Raw genomic sequence first — 24,143 nt, 5'->3', positions numbered from 1 at the left:
ACACAGTAAATATTTTTAAAGACATCTTAGGAACTAAATTTTAAAAGTGGATTGTTCCTTCATCTTGTAAAATGTTGAAGAAAATTTAGCAACAACAAACTAATTATCATTTGCATAATTTTAACCAATATTAATCTCAACAAGACATCTTCATAGGCCACTAGACACTTGGTACTATTAGTTCCTCTGCAATTCTCAATCTTTCAACAAGACATCTTCATAGGCCACTAGACACTTGGTACTATTAGTTCCTCTGCAATTCTCAATCTTCCAATTGCGCGATGATGCTTGCAAACACCCGGTACCCTTGGGCCATATCTGTAAATAGACAATACTCATTCTGGGCATGGTACGTTGCCATCAGACCTGCACATGACATGGAATGCAGTAAGTACTTTATAAACTTTCAAATTTAATATATACATAAATTTGTTCTTAGGCAGATCATACCATAGCCAACACTCTGAACATCAAAACCTTCATCCTGTGACAGAGAAAAGAAGTTAAGTAAGAAACGAGTAATACACATCTTTCATGGACAACAAAGAGAATATATCTTCACCTTAAGTTCCCGAATAAGAGGCAAACTCCCAGTAATTGAGAAAGGCTTCAAGGAGCCAACTATTTCTTCAGTTGCTTTGCATAAAACTTTGAAACCTCTAGAATTGAGATCACAAGCAATTCCGGACATAGCTTCGTCAAAAGTTAGAGTAAGGCTGTAAAAGAGGAGCAATCAAGGAGCAAGGGAACCATAACTAGTTAAAGAAAATCTATAAAGAAGAAAAAAACCAATCAAGAGATCGAAACAAAATTATCAAGTCATTACATATTCGAAAGTAAAACAAACTCTTTGATAACACTAAATCTAAAGATGTCAACACAACTCTTGAGCAGAGCGGATTTCTTTGTTAGATTCAAGCCAATTTAACAAATAAGGATAAAAGCCTCACCTCCCCCTTAAGTTTTCATCAGATAGGACATATTTTGAAACTGGACCCCGAGTTTCTAGCTTCTGTACATTCTCGTTAATGTCGTCGACATATTCTTGCAGCTTCTTTATTACATCCTTCACACTGAACAAATCATTAGAACATTGGGCATGAAAATTCATAAAAAACCAAACTCTTTCACATGTTTGCTTCTATCTGTAGTCTGTATATTTAGCAATTGCAAGAAACTAGTAAAATAGAAGAGCAAAAAGTGAGTCCAAAGCTTCCAAAAGTTTGATATATGGCCACACTATATAAGATGTAACTTACTTGTAGAATGGAGTTAATCTGCAACAAACAAACATAAAAAGATATATCAGTAAAGCCGCATTAATAATAAAAAAAAATCCTTGTTTAATTCTAAGCAGGAGAATAAACCTGACATCTCCTGAAACGGTACATTCCCCTGGAATTTGGTTGATTCCACCTCCAGGATCTGCAATAGGCAATGCAATTATGACAATTGAAGTGTTTTGTTTTTCATTAAAATAATCAAGTATGAAAATAGTTACTCAGTCAGTTAGATCCCAAAACTTACAACTCCATTGGGTTGGTTTCATGGTGGAAGGGGTTGCAAACCCATAAACCTGTTCCTGAGGATGAGGTGGGAAGTCCTTGTAAAATTTCAGCTGGATTTCCTTTACTGCATCCATGGCTAGCTCAAGCGGATTTATAGCCTACAAGTAACATAACATGTAAGATAATTTTACAACTGCAATACCTACCAGTCAAAACAGCATCTTGATTGCAGATTGGGAATCATATTATTCATCCTTAACTTGGATCAAATTCATGAATACTCTTAAGACGGAGAACTAATTTTCTTAATTTCTTGACGAAACCATCCGCATAAACATTTATATTCATACACAATATTTATATATTAATCAAGGAAAGTTTGTAAAAGGAAATTGTAAAAGAGGAAACTTAATAGAAGATACTTTCCAACACTCCCACCTCAAGTTAGCGCATTCAAGTTGTAAGCACCAATCATGCTACAAATGAACTAAATCTGATCACTACAGTTGATGAACTCGAGAAATTTCCTAAGATAGATCTTTTTCTCTGATTAAATGAGAACCGATTTCTCTTAAGTTTGGTTCTTCATGAAAAACTGGGTTTCACGCAATATGAAGAGCAGTTAACTACTATAAGTCCCAGCTTCCACTGGACAGGTCATAGACAGGACCCTTAAGTTAATCAAGTGAAACTGAAACTCATCAATATGCATAATCGTCAAGCTAATATTTGCATGATTGAATTGTTCTTAAATTAACTAAAGCCCTATCACTGTATCACATATTACTTACAAGCTCCAAGTACCACAATTTAACTACCTCTACAGAGGCTCGTAGTTATTAAGTTTGGCTCCCTTCTGAACTAAATTGACTAAAGCACTGCATTCTTCTCACAGGTTCTGATATTATAGTAGGATGCATATAGCAATGCATCTCTCTCTTTAAATGGCTACATTTATGTGGCATCCTTTACATGAAAAGATATTCTTTTTATTTAAAATGATTACAGATCTTTCATCCTAACATTATTTTAGCAGGAGGATGACTGGATGGGACAGACATTTTTCATTATTTCACCGAAAAGTCATGGATACAATTATAACTATATGCAGATCTCAACAGAACTCCTTATGTTTATTCATATGCATGCTATAGGTTCTCAGAGGATCCGGACTAAAAACTATGTTAGATGGACCAAAACAAGACAGAACATATCATATGATCCTCCTCTGAGCTATATTCTATTTGATACACAATAGAAGTAGATCAGAACATTCCAGACACAATTACATGAAAAATCATAATAAGAATCCAGACACTAACGTAAGAGCATACCTTCCTTCAAAAAAAAAAAAAACGTAAGAGCATACCTTGTGAGCTAATCCACTATGAAAGAGCTTCCCAGTGACATGAAGTTTCCAAGGTATCATACCACCAGTGCCAACACAAGGTTGTTTATCCGCCGTATCGATCCAAAACCTGAGCAAAAAAATGCACAAATTAAAACCTACAAATATATCACAATTGGAATCAAAATAGCTACTATAAAGAACAGAAATAAATTTATGCATCATAAAGTATTGACACATGACATAATAAGTAATCGACTGTAACCATATATATCGGTATTGTGTCAGACACGGAACATGTCTTTGGTCTGAAGTGTCGGTGCTACATAGGTTTTGCATGCAACAAGAGATTTTCTAGTAAATACTAACAACTTACAAAGGACCGTCCTTTAGCTTATTGAGTAACCCATCTTGAACAAGTGCATCAACACCAACTCCAGTAATAGCAGAATTCTCTTCATTGGCTATAAAAACAGCAACAACAGTTGATTTCAAATTCGGCTTAGTTTCAGCAAGCTTCTTCATCAACTCAGTAACAAGTGCAACATGTCCCAAACAATCAGTAGTTCCTCGTCCCCTAAGTTTATCGCCGTCAATGCTCAAACTAAACGGATCAAAATCCTTCACATTAACACCAAATTCAAAACACACTCAATATAATAAATCCATAAATGCATGTGTCAAATAAACAAACAAAAACACTCCCTCTCAGACAATTCATCGAATAACTGATGTATCTAGTCTATATCATCAAACAGATGCATAAATTATTGAATGAATCTAAAAAGTGATTACATACCCAATCATTGGGATTTGCGGTGACGACATCCATGTGGCAACCAACAAAGGAAAGGATCTTGCCGGGAACGGTACCAGGGTACTCGACGATGAGATTACCTCTGCCGGGGAAATAGGTGACATGGTTGATGATTAAGGGACCACCGCCGGTGGTGGTGCTTAATGGTGAGAGAGAGTTTAAGACATGTTTGACTACTCTGTCTTCTTCAGGAATGAGTTCTGGTGGATTGTTCTGAACATATCTGGATTCAGAGATTAGGTTTGAGAGAAGGGATATGAATGAATCCTTCTCTAAGTTTCCTAATGTTTGTAGCAAATTCGTCGCTGTAGCCATTCAATTCAATTTCCTTTCTTCTTCCTCTTTCGCTTCTATGTTCTGTTGCTTCAAAGTTCAAATGCTTTTTCTTTTTTCTTTTTGTAAAGGTTACTGTTGCAGGTGTTTTTGGTGTTGAAGTAACTGTTATCTGTTGTTACAGATTGAGTTTTACTTAGGGATGTCAACTGCACCCATGGGTGCGGGTTTGACACTTACTAAACTCACATTCGAAATCATCACCCAAACTCAAACCCAAAGACCGTTCGGGTGGCAAAACAACACCCACGCCTACACTCATTGGGTTCGGGTTTTTTCCACCCAAACCCAAACCCGCAGCACATTTGAAAATAATTTGCAAATTTATGAAATTAAATTCCAACATAGACTTTGAATTAAATTATCCAAGGAAATTCAAATATAGACTTTCAAGAAATTAAATTACAATTAAAATTTAAGGTCTTCCAAGAAAATTGAGGGAGACTATCGGGTAATTAGGTAATTATAAAATATTTCGGGTGGGTGTATGAGTTTCGGGTGTGGGTTTGACTGATACCAAACCCACACCCATATTTTCGGGTGTCACCCGAAACCAAACCCAAACCCAGTCAAATCGGGTTTCACCCGTTGACTTGGGTTTGGGTTCGGGTGAGTCTCTCGGGTTTGAATTTTTTTTTTGCCATTACTCTCTTTTGGGCTGTACAAGTGGGTCATTGATGAGTCCATTGCGGCCCATATATTTTTTATATGAAATTTTAAAACTATAATAATGTGAGGGGGATAATTTATTTGGATTTTTCATAGTTACTGCAGGTTGTAACTGATCTGGGTTGTCCAATTTTTTATCGGCGATTGAGATTGTTCGCTTTATGAAACTGTATTTTAAATTTGAATCATTCTATCTCAAATTAACAATCGTGATTAATAACCGTGTGAAACTGTGTTATTATTTAACCATCGTGACCATATATGCAATACTAACGCACAAAGGGTCATCTTGTGAACTACAGTATGATTAGAGGTGGGAACAGGCCAGGCCGGCCTACATGGCCTTAAGGCCTAGCCTACATAGGCTCAGGCCAGGCCAACCTATTTCTTTAAATAGAGCAGGCCAATGCTTTTTTATAAGCCTATTTAGCTAAAAAGGCCAGGCCGCAGGCCATTAAAAAAGCCTTTAAGGCCTACTAGGCCGGCCTATTTAAGTTAACATGAATAATATTTTTATTACGATTATTATTTATATATTAAAATTTATACTTTGATTAAATTATAATTCTATTAACTTTTTAAGTAATTTAAGTTTATTAATCTACATTAGTTTTTAACATATATAAATGTATTATTATAAACTAGAATTGAAATATGATGACATATATAGTCAAATTCTCTAAAATATCAAATGGAACATTATTTTATTAGTTCATAAGTATATTTCAAAATAAATATAATTATTTATTTAAATATGTTCATATGAAATAGGCTTTTAAACAGGCTAACAGGCCACATCAGACTTTCAAAAGGCCAGGCTCAGGCCTAGAATTTAAGCCTATGATAGGCCACAGGCCAGGCTCAGACCTTCGATTTTTTGACGGGCCAGGCTCAGGCTTGGCAAAGCCTAGCTCGGCCTAGCCTATTCCCACCTCTAAGTATGATTGAAAAATAGTGAGCTTCTGTTCAATAACTTGATTATAATTTAATTCACAGCATAAAATCAAATCAATCAATTGTAACTTCAATGTTGGGTAAAATTAAAGTGATCTTCTTTATAGGATCTGCAACTGGTTGCTACACAATTTGAAGGCTCTACAACATTTGTGGCTTGCAGACATACATATGATTAAAATCACGCGTAGACACTATCACGTCAATAATATTACAGTCGCAATTGTAGATGAGGACTGTATTTTGAAACCATTGTCCACCGCAACAAATGCTAGTCGTTTTTATTATTAGTAACCTCAACTATTCTGAATCTTCTAATTGAGCGACGATGCTCGCTAACACCCGGTATCCTTGAGACATATCTGTAAAAAGACAATACTCATTCTTGGCATGGTAAGTTTCCATCAAACCTGGATATAAGTATGTGAAATGCAATGAGCAAGTGCTTTTATTAACTTCCAAATTTAATATATTTATATATATTCTTAGGCAGATCATACCATAGCCACAAGCCTGAACATCAAAACCTTCATCCTGAGACAGAAAAAAGGTTAAGTAAGAAACAAGTAATACAAAAGTTTTCATGGACAACAATGAGATTAAATTTTCACCTGAAGTTCCCTAATGAGAGGTAAACTCCCTGCAACTGAGAAAGGCTTTACATTCCCAACTACTTCCTCAGTGGCTTTGCATAAAACATGGAAACCTCTAGAATTGAGATCACAAGCAACTCCAGACGAAACCTCGTCAAAAGTTAGAGTAAGACTGTAAAAGAGGAGCAACGAAATCCAATCAAGAGTTGGAAACAAAATTGATAATACAATCTCTGTTGAGTAAGGATAGAAAGCCACACCTCCCCCTTAAGTTTTCATCAGATAGGACATATTTTGAAACCGGACCCCGAGTTTCTAGCTTCTGTATGTTGTCATTAATATCGTCGATGTATTCTAGCAGCTTCTTTATTACATCATTCACACTAAACAAGTTATTAGACTTAGAGCATTGGATATGAAAATTCGTATAAAAAATACAGAAGCTGGCCAAATGGCCGGCTTCTGTATGGTGTCCTATCTTCCAAAAGACTATAATCAGTTAATCACTAGACTAGACCAATGGCGACGCTATATAGGGCGTAAACTTACTTGTAGAATGGAGTTAACCTGCAACAAACAAACACATGATCAAAATATATCTGTAGTACAACATCATTCATAAAAAATGCATTGATTAATTCTGAGGAGGAGAATAAACCTGACATCTCCTGAAATCGTACATTCTCCTGGAATTTGGTTGATTACACCTCCAGGATCTTCAATAAATTGAAGGGTTTTCTTATATTTCATTAAAATAATTTAGTATGAAAATAATTGCTTAGACACTTACAACTCCATTGGGTTGGTTTCATGGTTGAAGGGATTGTAAACCCATAAACCTGTTCCTTAGGATGAGGTGGGAAATCCTTGTAAAATTGCAGCTGAGTTTCCTTTATAGCATCCATGGCAAGCTCCAATGGATTTATAGCCTACAAAGCAACAAAATATATAAGTATTCTAAGCAGGCGCAACTCCGTATAAATGCGATGAACATGACAATAATATAAGAGCATACCTTGTCACATAATCCACTATGAAAAAGTTTCCCAGTGACATGAAGTTTCCAAGGTATCATACCAGAAGTTCCAACACACGGTTGTTTATCAGCCGTGTCAATCCAAAACCTGAACAATAATTAGAAATAAATTAGCCACAATATCGAACAAAAATTGTGTCATATCAGAAACTCAATAGTCAATGCATCTTTAACTTGAAGTTTCGGTAGGTGCTACATAGATTTTGTATGCATCAGATAGATTTTGAAGTAAAAAATGACTTACATGGGACCTTCCTTTAGCTTATTGAGAAGACCATCTTGAACAAGTGCATCAATACCAACTCCTGTTATAACAACATCCTCTTCATTTGCTATAAAAACAGCAACAACAGTTGATTTCAAATTTGGTTTGGTTTCTCCAAGCTTCCTCATGAGTTCAGTAACAAGTGCAACATGTCCCAAACAATCAGTAGTTCCTCGACCCCTAAGTTTATCACCATCGATGCTCAAAGTAAACGGATCAAAATCCTTCACAAACACCAAATTCAAGTTATTCCACACACTTAATATAAAATAAAATATTGGTTCTAAGATAGATAAATAAATACTCACAATTCCACCTTGAAATAATAGGGGTCTAACATTTATATCGTGAAATTTGCGAATAGGTAAATTATGTCGAACAATTTAGTCATTCTGCTAACTTAAATTTAATTTAGTGTCAAATTAGCTCTCAAATTATATTACTTACTATCAAATTAGCTTCTAAATTAGTCTTTGAATTATATTACTTACCGTCATCAAACTAGTCCTTACGAGTTAATAAAATGTCCAATTAGTTGTCCGACATAATTCAAACTCGGGTTTTTTTTTATCTTCATGTATTCGCAAATTTCAAGGGTGCAAATGCATGATCCGTACATGTTTCATGGGTGAATTAGTGATTTACTCGTAAACAATGAATACCCAATCGTCGGGATTTGCAGTGACAACGTCCATGTGACAACCAACAAAGGAGAGGATCTTTCCGGGAACGGTTCCAGGGTATTCAACAATGAGGTTACCTCTGCCGGGAAAATATGTAACATGGTTGAGGATTAAAGGGCCACCGTCGGTAGTGGTGCTTAACGGTAAGAGGGAGTTTAAAACATGCTTCACTACTCTGTCCTCTTCAGGAACGAGTTCTGGTGGATTGTTCTGCAAGTATCTGGATTCATCCATCAGGTTGGATAGAAGGGATACAAATGAATCCCTCTCTAAGCTTCCTAATGTCTCCAACAACTTCGTCGTTGTAGCCATTGAATTTCTTCTTCTTCCTTTGTTCTGTTACAGTTACTTCAGACCTAAGAAAGAAAATGGTACAAAGAAAATTATATAAAAAAAATGTGAACTGTAAAAGGTCCTTTTGTAATGTTAGGAAGAGTTAGGCAAAATTACTTAACAAAGAAAACGGTCCAATTAAAATGAAAATACATTAATATTATATTTCATAAAAAAAAAATACATTTTAACTTGTCTGTGACATAGTTTAGTTGTTAGAGTGTAAAATTTAAAGCTTATGATTAGACCTCAAATATAGATTATGCATATCAGTATATGCATGGTCACTTGTTAAAGAGAAAAAAGCACATTTTAAAGTTTGTCTTAGATTTTTAAATCTGTTGGAATGATCTTCTTGTGGCTCCAGAATGATCCCTTGGCTTAAGATATATAGAATAGCATATTGTCATGGAAAAACGACACCCTTTGCAACAATGTACAAGATTTGTAATCCAATCAACTCTTTTCAAATGAAATATAAATAAGATTTTATTTTACAATCATCTTCCTGATTTATACTTTTTTTTTTTATTTTTAACTTATAAGAGGCTTTTGCAATTTTCACCAAAATTTTAAAAATTGGATACGAGATCCTGTCAGAACTTCAGATCAAGATTCAGCTGGCTGAACTGTAGAACCAGAAAATAAATTAGTAATAGTTACCGATGATTTCTCTTTAGGCCCATGTATCTTTTATACCCAAAAAATTTAATTTTGCAATTCAGGAAAAATTCGGTTAACAAAAACCGAAGGCAAAAAAAATTCGGTTCGTAGAAATCGAAGTTTTTATTGAAGGGCAAAAAAGTAAGATCCAAGAAGGAAAGAGAACCATGGAAGACCTAAAGAAAAACCATCGTAATTACTTTGATACTTTGATAGAAACAACAAATAAACAATTTTTAAAAAAAAAGACCCACTCTTAGCAAATAAAAAACAAGCCCATTAAAAAGTCCAATACGTTCGGCCTGCAATAAGCCCAGCTTGGGAGAAAAATAAATAGAGATTTTCATCTTTGGAACATGTTTGTGTATAGGAGTGGAAATATGCTAGGCCGAGCTAGACTTATTAACATAATTTTTTGAAAGTCTATTATGAAATGTTTTCCTTTTTAAAAATTTATTTTATTAGCATACCGTATGTCTTTATAGGCCAGTTTAACCTATTCTCACCCTTACTTGTGTGCCAAACATTTAATTTTTTAAATAATCAAGAATAATTTTAGGGAAAAAAAAAACATCGGCATCAATTGGGCTAACGCTAATTCACTTTTTTTAAGCAAATGGAGTGCAGAAGGATCTGCACATCCTAAATTGATTAAAATAAAATAAAAAACTACAAAAATTTCAGCATTTAATTCTTTATACAAAATATTTAATGTAGATTTTCACATTTAAAAGGAAAATTTAATTGTATGTGTCGGCTAGTAGAGCAACGCTAGATCCGACGCTTTTTATCCAAATTACCAACAATGTGCAGATTTTTTATGCAGCGCTAGATCCGGCTTATACACTAATGCAGATGGTACCAAAAAAATTCAGAATATCCGGCAACTTTTGCATATTCACATTTCTTTTTGCAATTACAATGATTTTATTTGCACTTCAATTTTATTATTGCATACTAGAATTGTTTTTAGAACTGACTATATATTAATTAGTATAAAATATAAGACAAATGCTAACAAGCAGATGTAAAAAATTCAAATATAAAAAAAAATCATTTTAAAAGTTATGTATTCAAGTCTTAGAATTGATGTTAAATTATATTTTTAAAAATTTTCTTTTATTTTTCTTTTTAATTCGCTAATACGAGATCCAACAAATTATTAGTCCTAAAACCAAAACACATCAATAAAGTATGTTGATGGATTTTAACTAGGTTTTTTTTTTTTATTTCTTTGGTTCATTTGAACTACCAATTTTTTATGCTTGTTCAGACAACATTAGCTCTACTCCGATCCAATCAGTTGAACCGGTAATCCAATTAGGGTTTAAAACAAGACTTTTTCAATGTTATAAAAGTGAGATTGAGAGACATGCATGTGTATGTGTTTATGAAATATGTAGCAAAATTGGAAATATAGAACAAAATAAAGTTTGAATTGAACAAAATAGAAATGAATTAATAAGTAGTAATTAAAAGCAATGTGATGTGATTATGAAAGTAGAAAAAGGCCAAGTGGGAAATGTCATAATCGGAATCTGGGGAAGCAAAGTATGTGTGAATTTGTGTGAGGGAAGTGTCACTATTAAGAACAGTCAATTGTTTAGAAGGAAGGGAAAGGAAAAAAAGAGACAAAGGAAAGCAGAGAGAGAGAGAGGGTTGGTTTGGTTCCATGCAGATGCAGATAAGGATAAGAGAAAGGCAATCATTACTCATTACTAATTTGAGCCCACACACTGATCACGACTACACCTCTCAATCCCACTTCCCACACCCTCTCTCACTTTTCATAATATATACTTTTTCTTTTAAGTAAATCAAAAAATCTGAATTTAAACTCTCATCTTTACCTATTAACATTTATCTATACTTACGAAACACTTTTCACAATAATTTACCCTTGCAAAAAATGCTTTTTAAGTTTTTATGTACCTTTCACTAATTATATGTTCTATGTATAACTGCATAATTTATTACAACCATGGTCTACAAGCACCTCCACATTTTTTTAATTTTTTTTACACCCAATAGTACAGTATCTTAGGTATGAGTGGTACTATACTTCAATAAATAGATTCAGCAAGAAAATAATTTAATCGTTAGTTCGTTTAGTGGTGATTAACGCTAAACTTGATAGGGAGGACCTCAATTGGTTCAATCCTTTGCAACTATTATCGGGAGAAGGCTGAAATCACTTGATGTCAAAATTGACTCCTGAGCCAGATTAAACTTGTGGTGAAAGCCAAAATAAAAAATGATCTAGATTAAATTAAAATTGGCATATTTGTAATTGTACTCCTATTATCACTCTCATCATTGCGTCAAAAAAAAAAAAAATTATCACTCTCATCACCCGCTTAAAAATGCGGAGTTGCAGATCACCATCTCTCATATTTATAAGTATGCAAATAAATAAGGCTACAAATGTTGGTGGATTCCAGGGTGAGGGCTCAATTAAGTCCCTCACTGGTGTACCACTCTAAATAGCAAATTATAACCGTTGGATTAAATAAATTCACATATTTGAGTATACAACACATTGCACTGAATCTTTTTTCCTTCTTTTATCTTCTCTACTTATTCTTAGTTTCATCCCACTAGGCCACTACGACAACAACATTAACTCCCAGGGAGAAACATCAGGACGGTTCTAATTGTTCCATGGCAGCACTAAGATATGTTCTCCAAAGAATTCAAGTATCACAACTCTTCATTCCCTTTTTGACCCATCACACGTCTAACCATGATACATTTGGACATTGAGAAAATGTATTTTAATTTCAAAATCAAACACATCTGGAAAAGTTTATTTGAGAAAACCACAATAACTACTATACAACTGGAAAATTCTAAGTTATTATAATAAATAGGAGTGAATTTTTTTTCCTCTCACAATAATAATATGGGTATTTCAAAAAAACTTGCAATGTAGTAGAGTACTTTTCCATTCTAGTACTTGAATGGTGATATGCTTTTGGGGCCTTGCAAATCGCCATGGAATTGAAACATGACATTAAATGCAAGATTACTTGGTTTCTAGGCGACAGATGAACATGGTGAAAAGGCAACGGTTTAAAATCTGAATATTTACATTATCAAAAAAAAAAAAATCTGAATATTTTGAGGAAGAATTTGTATCCAGTGTGCCAATGTAAAATGAAATAATACAGGCTTCTTTAATCCAATGGTTAAGATGAGTGGTACACCGGTGAGGGACTTAATTGAGCCCTCACCCTAGAATTCACCACAAAGGTTATGTGAGTTTAGTTGAATCGGCAGAGATATTGCGAATTTTACTTCGACTACAAAAATATAATTGTAATCATTAGATCAAACGCAAGTGTTAATGCATATAATATGTAAGTGTAGTAAACTTTGAGATATTAAATTTGACGAAAAAATCTGCATATATTATTGAGACTTTTTTTTTTCCCGTGATTAACTACATAGTAAAATTAGAAGTTATATTATATATATCAAACTATTTATTTATTTATTTTTTAATTTTCACAACTAATATTCAGCGTAATTTGATTTAGATGTCAGTTTTGTCATCAAGTGACATAAATTCTCTCTCAATCACAGTTGCGGGGATCATATATCAATTATCACTGGATCAGCTACCTATCCGTTAGAGAACTAGTCTTTGATAATAATAAAATTTTAAAAATTATGTATTGTATACAAGTAGCTTTAATTAGGTAGCATTTATGTGGTACCTAGTAAATGTAGGTTTATTCTTCCTGAGAAGCATTCTTTCTACTTCCAGGGAGTCATGTGAATGCACACACGAGACGGAGATGTAAAGAAAGAAAGAAACATTTACTATTTACTACTACAACACAAAGGAGTATTGGACACTGAATTCATGGTTGTGAGATCTCTGAACATCCATATCAGTTACAGAAACAAAGAGAGAGAAAACAAAGGGAGGGAGAGAGGGCAGTGTTCAGATTCAGAACCTGCCTTGCCTAAATAAATACAATGGGATATATGTCATATTTTAGGGAAACAAATCTACTGTTCATATTTTACTATTCACTGTCTCTATTCTCATTTCTTTTTTCCAAAAATATTTTACGCACATTGTTAGGATTTAAGCACATGATTCTATCGGCATTGATCCAATGATAGATTTTTTCTTTTTGGCCGCTTCACTCACCTATCAGTTTATAGCCTTCTCCTTTTCGACGGCTTCACTCACCTATCAGGGGGAGCACCTTAATCCAACCTATAGATAGCCCTTCCGTGACCCAACTCTCAATAAAAACACCAATTGTTAAGATTTAAGCATACGAGGAGGTCCAACCAAAAAAAATTATTCCAATAAATGGAAGAACTTCTTAACTTAAATACCACATTAAACGTTTTAAAATACTCGATGTGGAACTCATGACACACATCCAATTTTTAATATAACATGCAAGAAACAGGGTAAATTATATATATTGATAAAAAGAGGAATTCTAGTAATATGTATTATAGTTTTTATTTTTATTTTTTCTTACTATTTACATGTTGATCAACACATACTCAATAGACATGGTAAAAAGAAAGTGTGGGCATCAGAAATTGAATCCAAACTCTCACATAAAATGTTTTCGCAACCACAATTATTTTCAGTCAAACTATTAGCTTGTACTAACATCATAGACATGTATAGTAGGGTTACATAGGTTGTGGTTTAAAATTCTTTGTAGTATTTCTTTAACAAACCTAAATTCTTCTCCACAAATTTAACAATGCTTAACAATTTGAATCACCTCATTGTATTGTAAATACTTTGTTAGGACTTAGGAGTAATATATATAAGAATGTGAATACCAATCGTTAGTTGATTCATTGGTGATTGACGCAGAACTTAATAGGGAAGATTACAGAAGGAGACTGAAATCACTTAATATCAGAACTACTGACGCCAAACCAGATTAAAATAAGAATGTGAATGATTATTAGTTTTCCAATTTAGAATAAGTAGAAGAGGGGACCAGTGAGTGAAGGACAAGAGCACATAGAGCCTAGAGGAAGATGAACAGTAATGTGGTGGCAAATGAGAGTTGGAAGCAGTCATATATGCTGCAGAGTCCATAAATATATGTGCTACCTCCTCTTAGCTGTCTACTCTGTCCTCTTCTCCTATGCTTTTCCTGGGGTCCTCCACAGTCTAATGCTAATTAGTGCTAATTCCAGTTGCTTGCATTGTTGTACTACTATACAGTACACTACTATTTATATTCTCATTGTCTTAAATTAATTTCATCTTAAAATCAATAGTTAAACATGTTAGTAGTACTGTAGTAGTACCATCAATCAACAAATCAATTAAAATGCTAATTATAGTAACAACTATAACTTAATCACGAATTATATATATCAACGTTGTTGAATCCTGTTGAAGATACTGAATATACACAACGTGACAAATTAATGTTTGAATTTTGACCGAGAGAAATATACATTTTTAGTATTGACGTATGTTGAATCTCTCGTGCATGTAATCTATGGAGAAAAAAAAAAGGAGTTTAGGATGAAATTTTAAATATTTGGCAGTAATTTATTTACTTTTTGATTGAACTTTAAATTATCAGATATCTATTTTCATGTGAACCACAGGAGAATTGAGATCCAAAAAAATTGTAGAACTAAAAAATGTTTGAAAATCAAATAAAGAAAATAATTGAAGTAAATGTGATAGAGTAATATAATTGTGTATAAAAAGAATATTTGAACTTAATCTCATATATATGATTGTTACACTGGTCCCCTCTTTCAACACACAATATATGGTTTATAAAAATTATGTAAAGAAGCTTGTAGCAGTGAAACCGATCATTAACAGAGATACAGTATCTGCGTCTTAAAAAGTACTGCCAATGATAAAAGATTTACTTTACACTCTGATTCAATGCTGATTACTGAAGAGTGGCCTTCCTTTATAGTAGTGCAGAAACTTTTTTTTTTTTTGAAAATTACTAAGCTGATTTATGTGCTTAAAGTGTGGCTAACATGATGAATATGTTATTTTCTGAGAGGTGTTTGTCACACACATATACAGAGATTGTGCAATGTAAGTAACACTGTAACAGGCTAGCAGCAGCCAATGTTATTGTTAACATCATACACAATGAGGATTTTCTACTTTTATATTTAGCACTTATTAATTAATTCTTGTAAAATATCACATTTACAGTCACACTCTAGATAAGTTAATTTTTAAATGACAAATATAATATATAGAAAAGATTAAAACGATCATAGTACAAAGAGCATAGCATCAGAGGTAACCACAAAGAGCAAACTAAAAACATAAATATAAAATCTGAAACGGTGACAAAAAGGCAGCTCCATACTCACTCTAGATAAGATTTACTTTTTCTATAAGTTCTCTCTTATTCATTCACCGGAAGGTTGGTTTGTCATATTATTTGTAAGTGTTAAGAAGTCCCACATCAGATGTAAGATTGCATAAACATGAGTTTATAAAGTAGAAATAATCATCACTTTACAAACCGATTTTATAGGGTTGAATTAGGTCTAACTCTCAATTTTAAGATGGTATCAGAGTCTTTCCATAATCTCATTTCAAGTTAGTTTTGTAGAATTGAATTAGGTCCAACTCTCAATTCTAAGAGTAGGTATTTTGTTGTTTTATACTAATTTGAATGTTATAAGTTTTTTTATTTCAAGATGTTTGGTTTAAATTTGATGTACAAAGTCTACCATAAACATGTGCAAAGTGTGCTATATAGCCCGATCTCTATTTTTTGGAGCCTAAAAAGAATGGTAGTAGATCTCTAAAAAATATGAAAAGATTGATTAAAAAAAAGTAAAATAGAAAGGTCCAATATTTTTTGAATATGTATTTGTCAAAAAATAATTTGAAATGTCCAACTCAAAGTGGCTGGGATTCAGAAAAAATACAAAGTGAAAAAAAAAAAAATACAATGAAAATTTGATCGATGTGTTTACTTCTATATTGCTAGAAGGGAGGGTTGTTTTATATTAGAATATGAATACTTTGTATGTTAGTTACAATGATGACTATTTTTTATGTTATTAATATTATTTACAATTTAAATAAGGATCGGATTGTTCTTTTAAAAAATTTGCATCTTTTTTATTAAGGGGTCTATATATTTTTAACATTCGAAGTCGGACTTCCAAATAGTTGGAACCATCTCTACCCATATATTATACTATACCAATTTAAATCAATATTGTTTAGTAAAAAAAGAAAATGAGACTCTAGATCGTTCAATCTCTCACATTCAGCATTTTGAGTAACATTCGAATAGATTCGATAATATATATATATTGAATGCGATATTTATTGGAAAAAACAAAATTCTCACATATGGTTTAAATTGAGTTTATAAAGTGATACACATCACCTTTTAAGTCAATTTGAAATGATAAGTTAGACTAAATATAAATACTTAATAATATGTTATCACCATTATTTATGTCCGCGTATCAAATTCAATAGAAAAGAGATATAGTCTAAAACTCTTTTTTATTAAAAATGACACTTATCATTTTATAAGCCGATTTTTAAAATGAGTTAAGACTCGATATAATACATGAGGTGAAACGAATTTCGTTCGAGCTTTGCTTTGAGTTGGGTGTGGGTAGGAGGACTCACTTAGGGTGGTTGTTAATTTGACATGTTGTTATTTGGTCAATCTGAATTTCCCAAAACGACTTAATAGGTTGGGTCGGGAAACATCATCTAATGAATATCTGATTGATAGAGTGAAACTTTTTTTTTTTGAGGTGGTATTTTGGCCAAAAATTTTACACACTCCTGCCCTTTATATGAATGGGAGGTGCAATCTTTTTTATATCGAAACCGTTAGAGTGTTGTATCATGGTGACTCTTATTCTTTGGTGATCAGGGAGGGTTGTGGGCCTGCGTTTTGATCAGGGATGGGTGATATGATAATAGTTTAGTGCTGATTAATTACTGAAATTGGCATAATAACTTGATGGTTGTTGAACATGAATTATAACTCTAAGAAGAATGAATTGACATTGATATTATATTATATTATATTATATAGATAATTCAAGTGACATAATAAATTGACCTTTGAAAATAAAAAAGGACTAGTCACGTTAAATTCGGGGATATGTTTTTGGTTAGGAGTTAGGGACCACTGTGTACGAAAAAAATATTAAATTTGCAATGAAATGAGAAAGCTATGTATGAGTATTAGTAGTGACTAGTGATTAATTTTATTTTCCAAACCAGTACTGCTTCTGCTACAGTAATTAATTACTTCTAGCAAAAATACATTATACATGTTCCTCGGGTCCCCTGTTTTGTTGTAACGACTGACATACTAGTACTCATTTAATTAATGTCACATATTATATATTAATTAATTTCCAAAATCATGTTAATTAATTATATTGAACTAATTATTCACGACATAATTAAGTGTGTTAGCTAGGTTGTTTCAGTGACATTCATGTGTGTTGTGTTGTGTGTTTATTTACTTTTCAGGAGAGGGTGTGGCTGGGGTATACACAATAAATAAATAAAGGGTCTTGCTTACCAGTGCCCCCGGGGCACTAGTTAAGGAATCAAAAGAAGAAATAAAATAAAAGTTGTGCATGGAAAACATCAAAATATAAATTTTTGTTGTATTGACTACACTATTTTCAAGGAAAACTTTTTAAATTTAAATCCTTAACAAGTGCCCCTGAGGCACTATTTAGCATTTGCCATAAATAAATAGTAAATAAATAGTATTAGTAGACATAAATATATAGTGCCAATATATAGGGTATAAGATTTGGTAAATATTATACTATAATAATAATTTGAGAAAATAAATTGTACTATACTCCACCAGAGTTGTATTGCATGAAGAAAAGGGTCATTAATTAATTCAGCTATGAGCAAAACATGCTGAATAAGAAACATATACATGTACCAAAAAGAATAAGAAACATATATATACTTGTTGTTTACGCATTCTACTCATTTTTTGCGGCTCCTTAAGCTCAGATTTTACAGTGAAGACACAGTCTCAGACAACCTCTATTACTCCCTGCTTCCCCTTTGTTTCTTTAGCATTAATACCCAATGGTTTGTTTCCTAAGCCTCCTTGAGTCCCGAATTTCGATTGTACGCAGTCTTGTACTCACGAAAGATTTGTCTAATTGATTAGTTGGTCCAGTACTGGACTTGATAGGAAGGACCACAGTTCGATCCCCGCAACTGTGATCGAGAGGAGATTAAAATCACTTGATGTCAAAACTGATCTCCGAACCCTATTAGGCGGTCCAGTAGATCAGATACTGGTGGTAAAAAAAATAAAAGTCCGAATTTAAAATAGTTTAAAAAGAGAGAAAATGCCTATTTTAAATTTGGACAGTAGGTCAAATTTTATTACCTTGCAATAATGTATATAATTTGCATGAATATTACTAAATTGTCATTTTCTGTGCATTATATGTTGTCTTTTCATACTAGTATTTCATAACAAAATTTTTTTGGTTACTACTCCTATAAATTAATTAGTAGTATTAATATACGTACTCCTATTTCATAACAAATTAATTAGTAGTATTAATATATACGTACTCCTATATCTTAAAAATGGTCTACATGTGGTTCAATCTTTACTATTTTTAGTTAAAAACTAATTTTTTTTTGTCAAGTAGTCTAGTGACTAGAAAATTCATCTTAAAGGTAAATAAGTGGAGTGTCCCGAGTTCGAACCCGGACTCCTGCACATATAATGCGATATCTCTACCAGCTGAGCCAAACTCACAGAACGTAAAAAAATTAAATTTTATAATAATAAAAAATAAAAGTATGAAAGTCATATTTTATTAAAATTTTCTATAGGAGGATTCATCTTTGGACCAAATCTATGTTAAACGGTTCTAATATGAGAAATATTTTTTAAAAAAAAACCTTCACTCTATGTTACAAAAAAATCATTTAAAATTTATTAAATAACTTATGTATCCGATTTATATCTAACAAATTATAGAATTAAAATATCCTATACATAAGAACAAACAAATGTTCAGGAAATTTTTTTTCTTTTTTTCTTTTTAAAAAAAAGGAACAAACTACAAAAAAGTCTTATAATTAAACACAAAAGGAGTAAAAGAAAATATGGTGTCTATTATATGAACCTCTCAAAAGTGGTCCAAATGTGAATTACTTTTTTTAATAAAAAATAATTTTGTTGTATGATAAAACATTGAAAACAAAAATTCTATTTTATTACTGTAAAATTTTTTATTTAAACTTACTAAAAGTAGGAGAGTCCACATTTAAATTGGTCCATATTAATAGTCCCATAGAATTAGTTTGTTTTTTTAACGACAAATGTAATATTATTAATAATCAGGTCTCTGTAAAAAATGAACAGAGATCGGTACAAGCTCGAGGAACTACAAAAACAAAAACGTCGTATATAAGCAGAACACTGATAAAAATACCAAAACAAGCATCACCTAATTAGAGGACCACTTCTAATCTCGTTTAACATATTTGAAAACAGACATATTTAAATTTGCATGAAAAAAGTTTACTACATGTTCTTTACATTTTTTTTTGTCACTGATTAAATTTTAATCGCTATTTCAACATTTTCTACTACTTCAATTTCCATTGGATTTAGATTGCTTTTGGTAATTATTATACATGTACATAATTATTTATAAGTTATGAACTTTTTTTTATATAGGTATTAAAAGTTGTAGCTGGGGGATCGTTTCTGTATTGGTGTTTGTATTACTAGTACTGTACCTTTATGCGTTTATGATCACTTGCATAAGTACACTGTAGTTTTTTTTTTATTCATCATCACTATTTACTATTGTTTTTACACAAGTTTATTTACTATTGTAAAATAACGTACTTGTATTATAATTTATATGCATAAGTACACTGTAGTTTTTTCTTGTTCTTTTTTCATTTTTTATATTAATATAGGAGTATAATATATTTGTAATTCAATATTTTTTTTCTTTCTTTTTGGTTATTATATATAATATTATTTGTTATTATTATTTTTTTTGTTAAATTACTAGTTTGTATGTTATTTTAGGGGGGCTTGTTGAGGAGCTAGATCTAGACTTGGTTTGGTTCTAGTAGGGTGACATTTGAACTGTATAGTTTATATGAAAGTCACGAAATGAATTGAAATTTTAGGTAAAATGTTATTGGTCGAAAAAATAAAAGTTTCTTCATAAAAGTGACTTATTAGCAAGATTCATTCTTGTATGTTGTATGAGTGGATGGTGTTGAATATGTTGTTGTGTTGTTGGATATTGTTTGAAGTCCCACATTGCTTAGGTTTTCGGGATGTGAAGTGTATAAATATGTGAGGGCAACCTCACCCTTTGAGCTAGCTTTTGGGGATGAGATCCAAGCATATTTAACATGGTATCAGAGCCGGGTTAAGGACTGCAATGTGGGCATTTGACCCAGGACCACGCTAGGCGTGAGGGTGGGTGTTGAATATGTTGTTGTGTTGTTGGAGTTTGTATGAAGTCCCACATTGCTTAGGTTCCCGGGCGATTAAGTGTATAAATATGTGAGGGCAACCTCACCCTTTGAGCTAGCTTTTGGGGATGAGATCCAAACATATTTAACATGGTATCAGAGCCGGGTTAAGGACTGCAATGTGGGCATTTGACCCAGGACCACGCTAGGCGTGAGGGTGGGTGTTGAATATGTTGTTGTGTTGTTGGATATTGTTTGAAGTCCCACATTGCTTAGGTTTCCGGGATGTGAAGTGTATAAATATGTGAGGGCAACCTCACTCTTTGAGCTAGCTTTTGGGGTTGAGATCCAAGCATATTTAACAGATGACATAACATTTACTATGTTTGGCACAATAGCAGCTTGTGAGGTTATCTAGGTCGAACTGACTTGGCTCTGATTGATCTTTATTTGTTTTCTTTTTTTTTTTTCAATTGAACCTATTTTAGGTAAGATATAATTGGTCGAAAAAATAAATTTTTCTTCATAAAATTGATTTATTAGCAAGATCTTGAGTCATTCTTATAGGTTGTACGAGTGGATGGCGTAACATGTCCTATGTTTGGCACGATAGTATATTATCTAGGTCGAACTGACTTGGCTCTAATTGATTTTTATTTGTTCTGTTATACTTTTTTCAATTGAACCTATTTCTAATTATCTTTTGCTTTGGTCGGTTTAGGATGTCTAGAATTCAATTATATTCGGTATATGTCAAAATGACTTTTTTTTTTTTCTTCTTCATAAATTTATGTCAAAATAGGATCAAATATTAATATATATACTCTCTTTCAATTACAAGCAGCCAACATTTATATTATTTCTAAGGCGATTATATTATTTCTATGGTGATTTGATAAAAAAAATTCTATGGTGATTTTTGTAAACTGATCTTGTACAAATTAACATTTTTCTTCTTTTATAACATTGTTATTGTTATATATATAGTCCATGCTAGGCAATCATCTCTTATCTCTTCCTATATCCCAAAAAATCATAAATAACATCGCTTTGAAAACGAAATATATACATACATATGGAGGCAAATCATACAATACTCCAAGGATTACATTATTTGTTTGCCGAAATATTGCATTTCTATACTAAATTTTTATGACTTGTATACATCAACACATTTTTTGCCATTTCTATTACACACACACCCATAAAAATACATACATCAACAATAAAACCAAAAGAAGAAATACTAAACCAAATGTCGTCAAAAATAGAAACCTAAATAAGAAAGTACTAAAATAAACAAAATGGCATATTTGTAGTTTTGTGTAAAAATGGGTGTGAACAGTAAACAATTTCATTTTATTTATTTAGGTAAAAAGTTGAAAATAATAATAATCCCCACGGAAATGTATGCCTAGAAACATATTAATGTGTGTGTACTTAGACAACACTAAAACAGAAAATGACACTTCACTGCAACTTTTTTCAGTGTCTTATTCAAAACCCTAATCTTTTTTCCTTTAAAAAAAATAATTAATACCAACTTACATTTTTCTTTTTTTTTTTTTCTATGAAAAGTTATACATTTGGTGCCTATCCTTAATTTCTCCCCTCTCCTCCTTTCCCATTCCTTCCCCAAATTAGAAACTAATTTCTCCTCCATCTTCACCTTCATATTCACGATACACACTAATTATAATGAAATCAATTATTCAACCAAAGAAATTAATTAAAATTTATTGAAACCCCTAGAACCCCAACAAATTACAGTACACTTTCTTCCACAAAATCTCAAATTAAAGAAAGAACAAATTAATATAAGAGTACTTTGTTGGAGTTAAGAATTTAATTTTCATAATACACACTAAAATTAATTAACCACCATATATATGGTTCAAAGCATCAAATATAAATATCCATCTATATCTATGCTATGTAGCTAGCTTTAGCTTTTTCATGGCTTGTTTCCCAATCGAAGCTCAAGATCAAGCTCTTCAATTCCATGACCATTATTATCATCTATGGAGGTGCAAATAGCAGTTTGTTGATCCACTTTGCTAGAAAAAGAAGAAATGCTATGATTGATCATATTCCTAGCTGAATTAGCCTGAAAATTAAAAGATGGAGGAGGAGAACAAGTTTGCATTTGCATTTGCATCATCAAATTATTTGGTGGATAAGATGTTGATGATGAAATAGAAAGAAGAGTTGAAGGAGATTCTCCATTAGAACCATTGAAAGAAGAAGCAATAACATTATTACTATTAGGGTTTGGTAAATGGTAAAGAAAGCACAATCCAGCATTTGCAACAAGTTCTTGAGGAGGGATATACGAAGGATGATGATGAGAGGAATTTAATGGTGGTTGATTTTGATGCAGGCGAGCACGGTCTCTGCGGTGAACATTCATGTGACCGCCGAGAGCCTGTGCTGACCTGAACTCTCTTCTACAAAAAGTACAAGAGTAAGATCTTGGTGGCCATGTTGTGTTCATGATGTTCCTTGTATCTTCAGCAAAAGCTCTTACCTCCCATGAATCTTCATCTTCTTCTTCATCATTTTGTTGGTGTTGGTGATGTTTAGGGTTCCACATCCAAGTTGATGGTGATTGTGAGGCTATGGTTGTGTTGGAGTTAGGGTTTGGTTGATGTTGTTGAGATTGTGATTGTGAAGATTTTTGGATCTGAGTCATATTGGAAAGAAGGCCAATATCTGTAGCCATGGTACTGTCACTGACATTTAAGATAGAAAGATAGATAGATATTGGTGATGGGGGGGTTGGATATGAAATTTTGTAGATAAAAATAATTGGTTAAATAGGGGAGATTGTTATTATAATTAATATTTGAGGTCAAGACAAAGTCAAGCTTTAAAACATCAAATCGAATGTATCACCAATTTAATAAATTCTAAGTAAGCAAGATAGATAGCAGTTGGGACATATTGAGATTGACACTACATATTATTTTACTAATAATAGTCAATAAAAGTATACTTGTTCCTAGCTATAGCTAACTTAATATAGTTAATTATACTAAGTTATATATAGTTAATTATTAGCATATAAAACTAGCTGGCTTAATAGAGACAATTTTTTTCCTTTGGCATCTACGCCATTGAAATTATATATAATCAGGCAGGCACATCAATTGTTTTTTTAATCCTTAATGTTCTTCCCCTCTTTTTAATTTTTAATAAATTCAATAAGATAAAACGTATATAGAAACCACTAGATTTGATTTACTTGTGTTTTTTTTTTTTTATTAATTTGTCTATTTGTTTTTTTGTCTTACTCATTTTGCATGAGGAAATATATTGTGAGGTAATGAGATTTATTGAAGGAATTTAAATTTTTCTTTGTAAATTTTACAAAGAAAAATTTGAACTCTCTCAAAAAATACATTATTCTACAATATTCTCTCATCCAAATACACTTAAAGGGTTAAAGAAGTTAAAGGATTAAAGTTA

The 24,143-nt window shown here is 32.3% G+C and overlaps 3 protein-coding genes across 4 annotated transcripts; all 3 read right to left on the bottom strand.

Moving 5' to 3' along the window:
- Positions 1-34: 34 nt before the first annotated feature.
- LOC123910007 (acetylornithine deacetylase-like) lies at positions 35-4,112 on the bottom strand. Of its 2 annotated transcripts, XM_045961031.1 has the most exons (11): positions 3,656-4,112; positions 3,233-3,477; positions 2,878-2,986; positions 1,528-1,666; positions 1,368-1,425; positions 1,260-1,277; positions 951-1,073; positions 563-716; positions 451-484; positions 268-366; positions 35-200 (listed from the first exon to the last, which is right to left on the bottom strand). In XM_045961031.1, exons 1-11 carry the CDS (start codon positions 3,986-3,988, stop codon positions 196-198), a joined length of 1,317 nt encoding a protein of 438 aa, XP_045816987.1. In that variant the 5' UTR covers positions 3,989-4,112; the 3' UTR covers positions 35-195. The 2 variants fall into 2 exon arrangements, with proteins under 2 accessions (XP_045816987.1, XP_045816986.1); XM_045961030.1 differs by having other exon boundaries at positions 35-366; positions 3,656-4,111.
- Positions 4,113-5,678: 1,566 nt separating this feature from the next.
- LOC123908859 (acetylornithine deacetylase-like) lies at positions 5,679-8,570 on the bottom strand. Its single transcript, XM_045959586.1, has 10 exons — positions 8,186-8,570; positions 7,503-7,747; positions 7,238-7,346; positions 7,013-7,151; positions 6,881-6,938; positions 6,772-6,789; positions 6,483-6,605; positions 6,241-6,394; positions 6,130-6,163; positions 5,679-6,039 (listed from the first exon to the last, which is right to left on the bottom strand). The coding sequence occupies exons 1-10, from the start codon at positions 8,516-8,518 to the stop codon at positions 5,930-5,932; spliced, it is 1,323 nt and encodes a 440-aa protein (XP_045815542.1). The 5' UTR covers positions 8,519-8,570; the 3' UTR covers positions 5,679-5,929.
- Positions 8,571-22,172: 13,602 nt separating this feature from the next.
- On the bottom strand, positions 22,173-23,453 carry LOC123908941 (probable transcriptional regulator RABBIT EARS). Its single transcript, XM_045959688.1, has one exon. The coding sequence runs from the start codon at positions 23,395-23,397 to the stop codon at positions 22,630-22,632; it is 768 nt and encodes a 255-aa protein (XP_045815644.1). The 5' UTR covers positions 23,398-23,453; the 3' UTR covers positions 22,173-22,629.
- Between the last annotated feature and the right edge of the window lie 690 nt (positions 23,454-24,143).

This window comes from Trifolium pratense, linkage group LG2 (genome assembly GCF_020283565.1).
Source record: "Trifolium pratense cultivar HEN17-A07 linkage group LG2, ARS_RC_1.1, whole genome shotgun sequence".
Classification (NCBI taxonomy): Eukaryota; Viridiplantae; Streptophyta; class Magnoliopsida; order Fabales; family Fabaceae; genus Trifolium; species Trifolium pratense.
Note: the sequence above shows the minus strand (reverse complement) of the source record. Positions and strands in the feature narration are given on the sequence as shown.

Coding starts and splice junctions, on each gene's coding strand:
- LOC123908859 (XM_045959586.1), bottom strand. CDS start 8,518: ATGGCTACAACGACGAAGTTGTTGGAGACATTAGGAAGCTTAGAGAGG. Junction 6,395..6,482: donor GATGAAAACTTAAGGGGGAG/GTGTGGCTTTCT, acceptor CCTCTTTTACAG/TCTTACTCTAACTTTTGACG. Junction 6,040..6,129: donor TGTTCAGGCTTGTGGCTATG/GTATGATCTGCC, acceptor ACTTATATCCAG/GTTTGATGGAAACTTACCAT.
- LOC123908941 (XM_045959688.1), bottom strand. CDS start 23,397: ATGGCTACAGATATTGGCCTTCTTTCCAATATGACTCAGATCCAAAAA.
- LOC123910007 (XM_045961031.1), bottom strand. CDS start 3,988: ATGGCTACAGCGACGAATTTGCTACAAACATTAGGAAACTTAGAGAAG. Junction 2,987..3,232: donor AAGCTAAAGGACGGTCCTTT/GTAAGTTGTTAG, acceptor TTTTTTGCTCAG/GTTTTGGATCGATACGGCGG. Junction 717..950: donor GATGAAAACTTAAGGGGGAG/GTGAGGCTTTTA, acceptor CCTCTTTTACAG/CCTTACTCTAACTTTTGACG.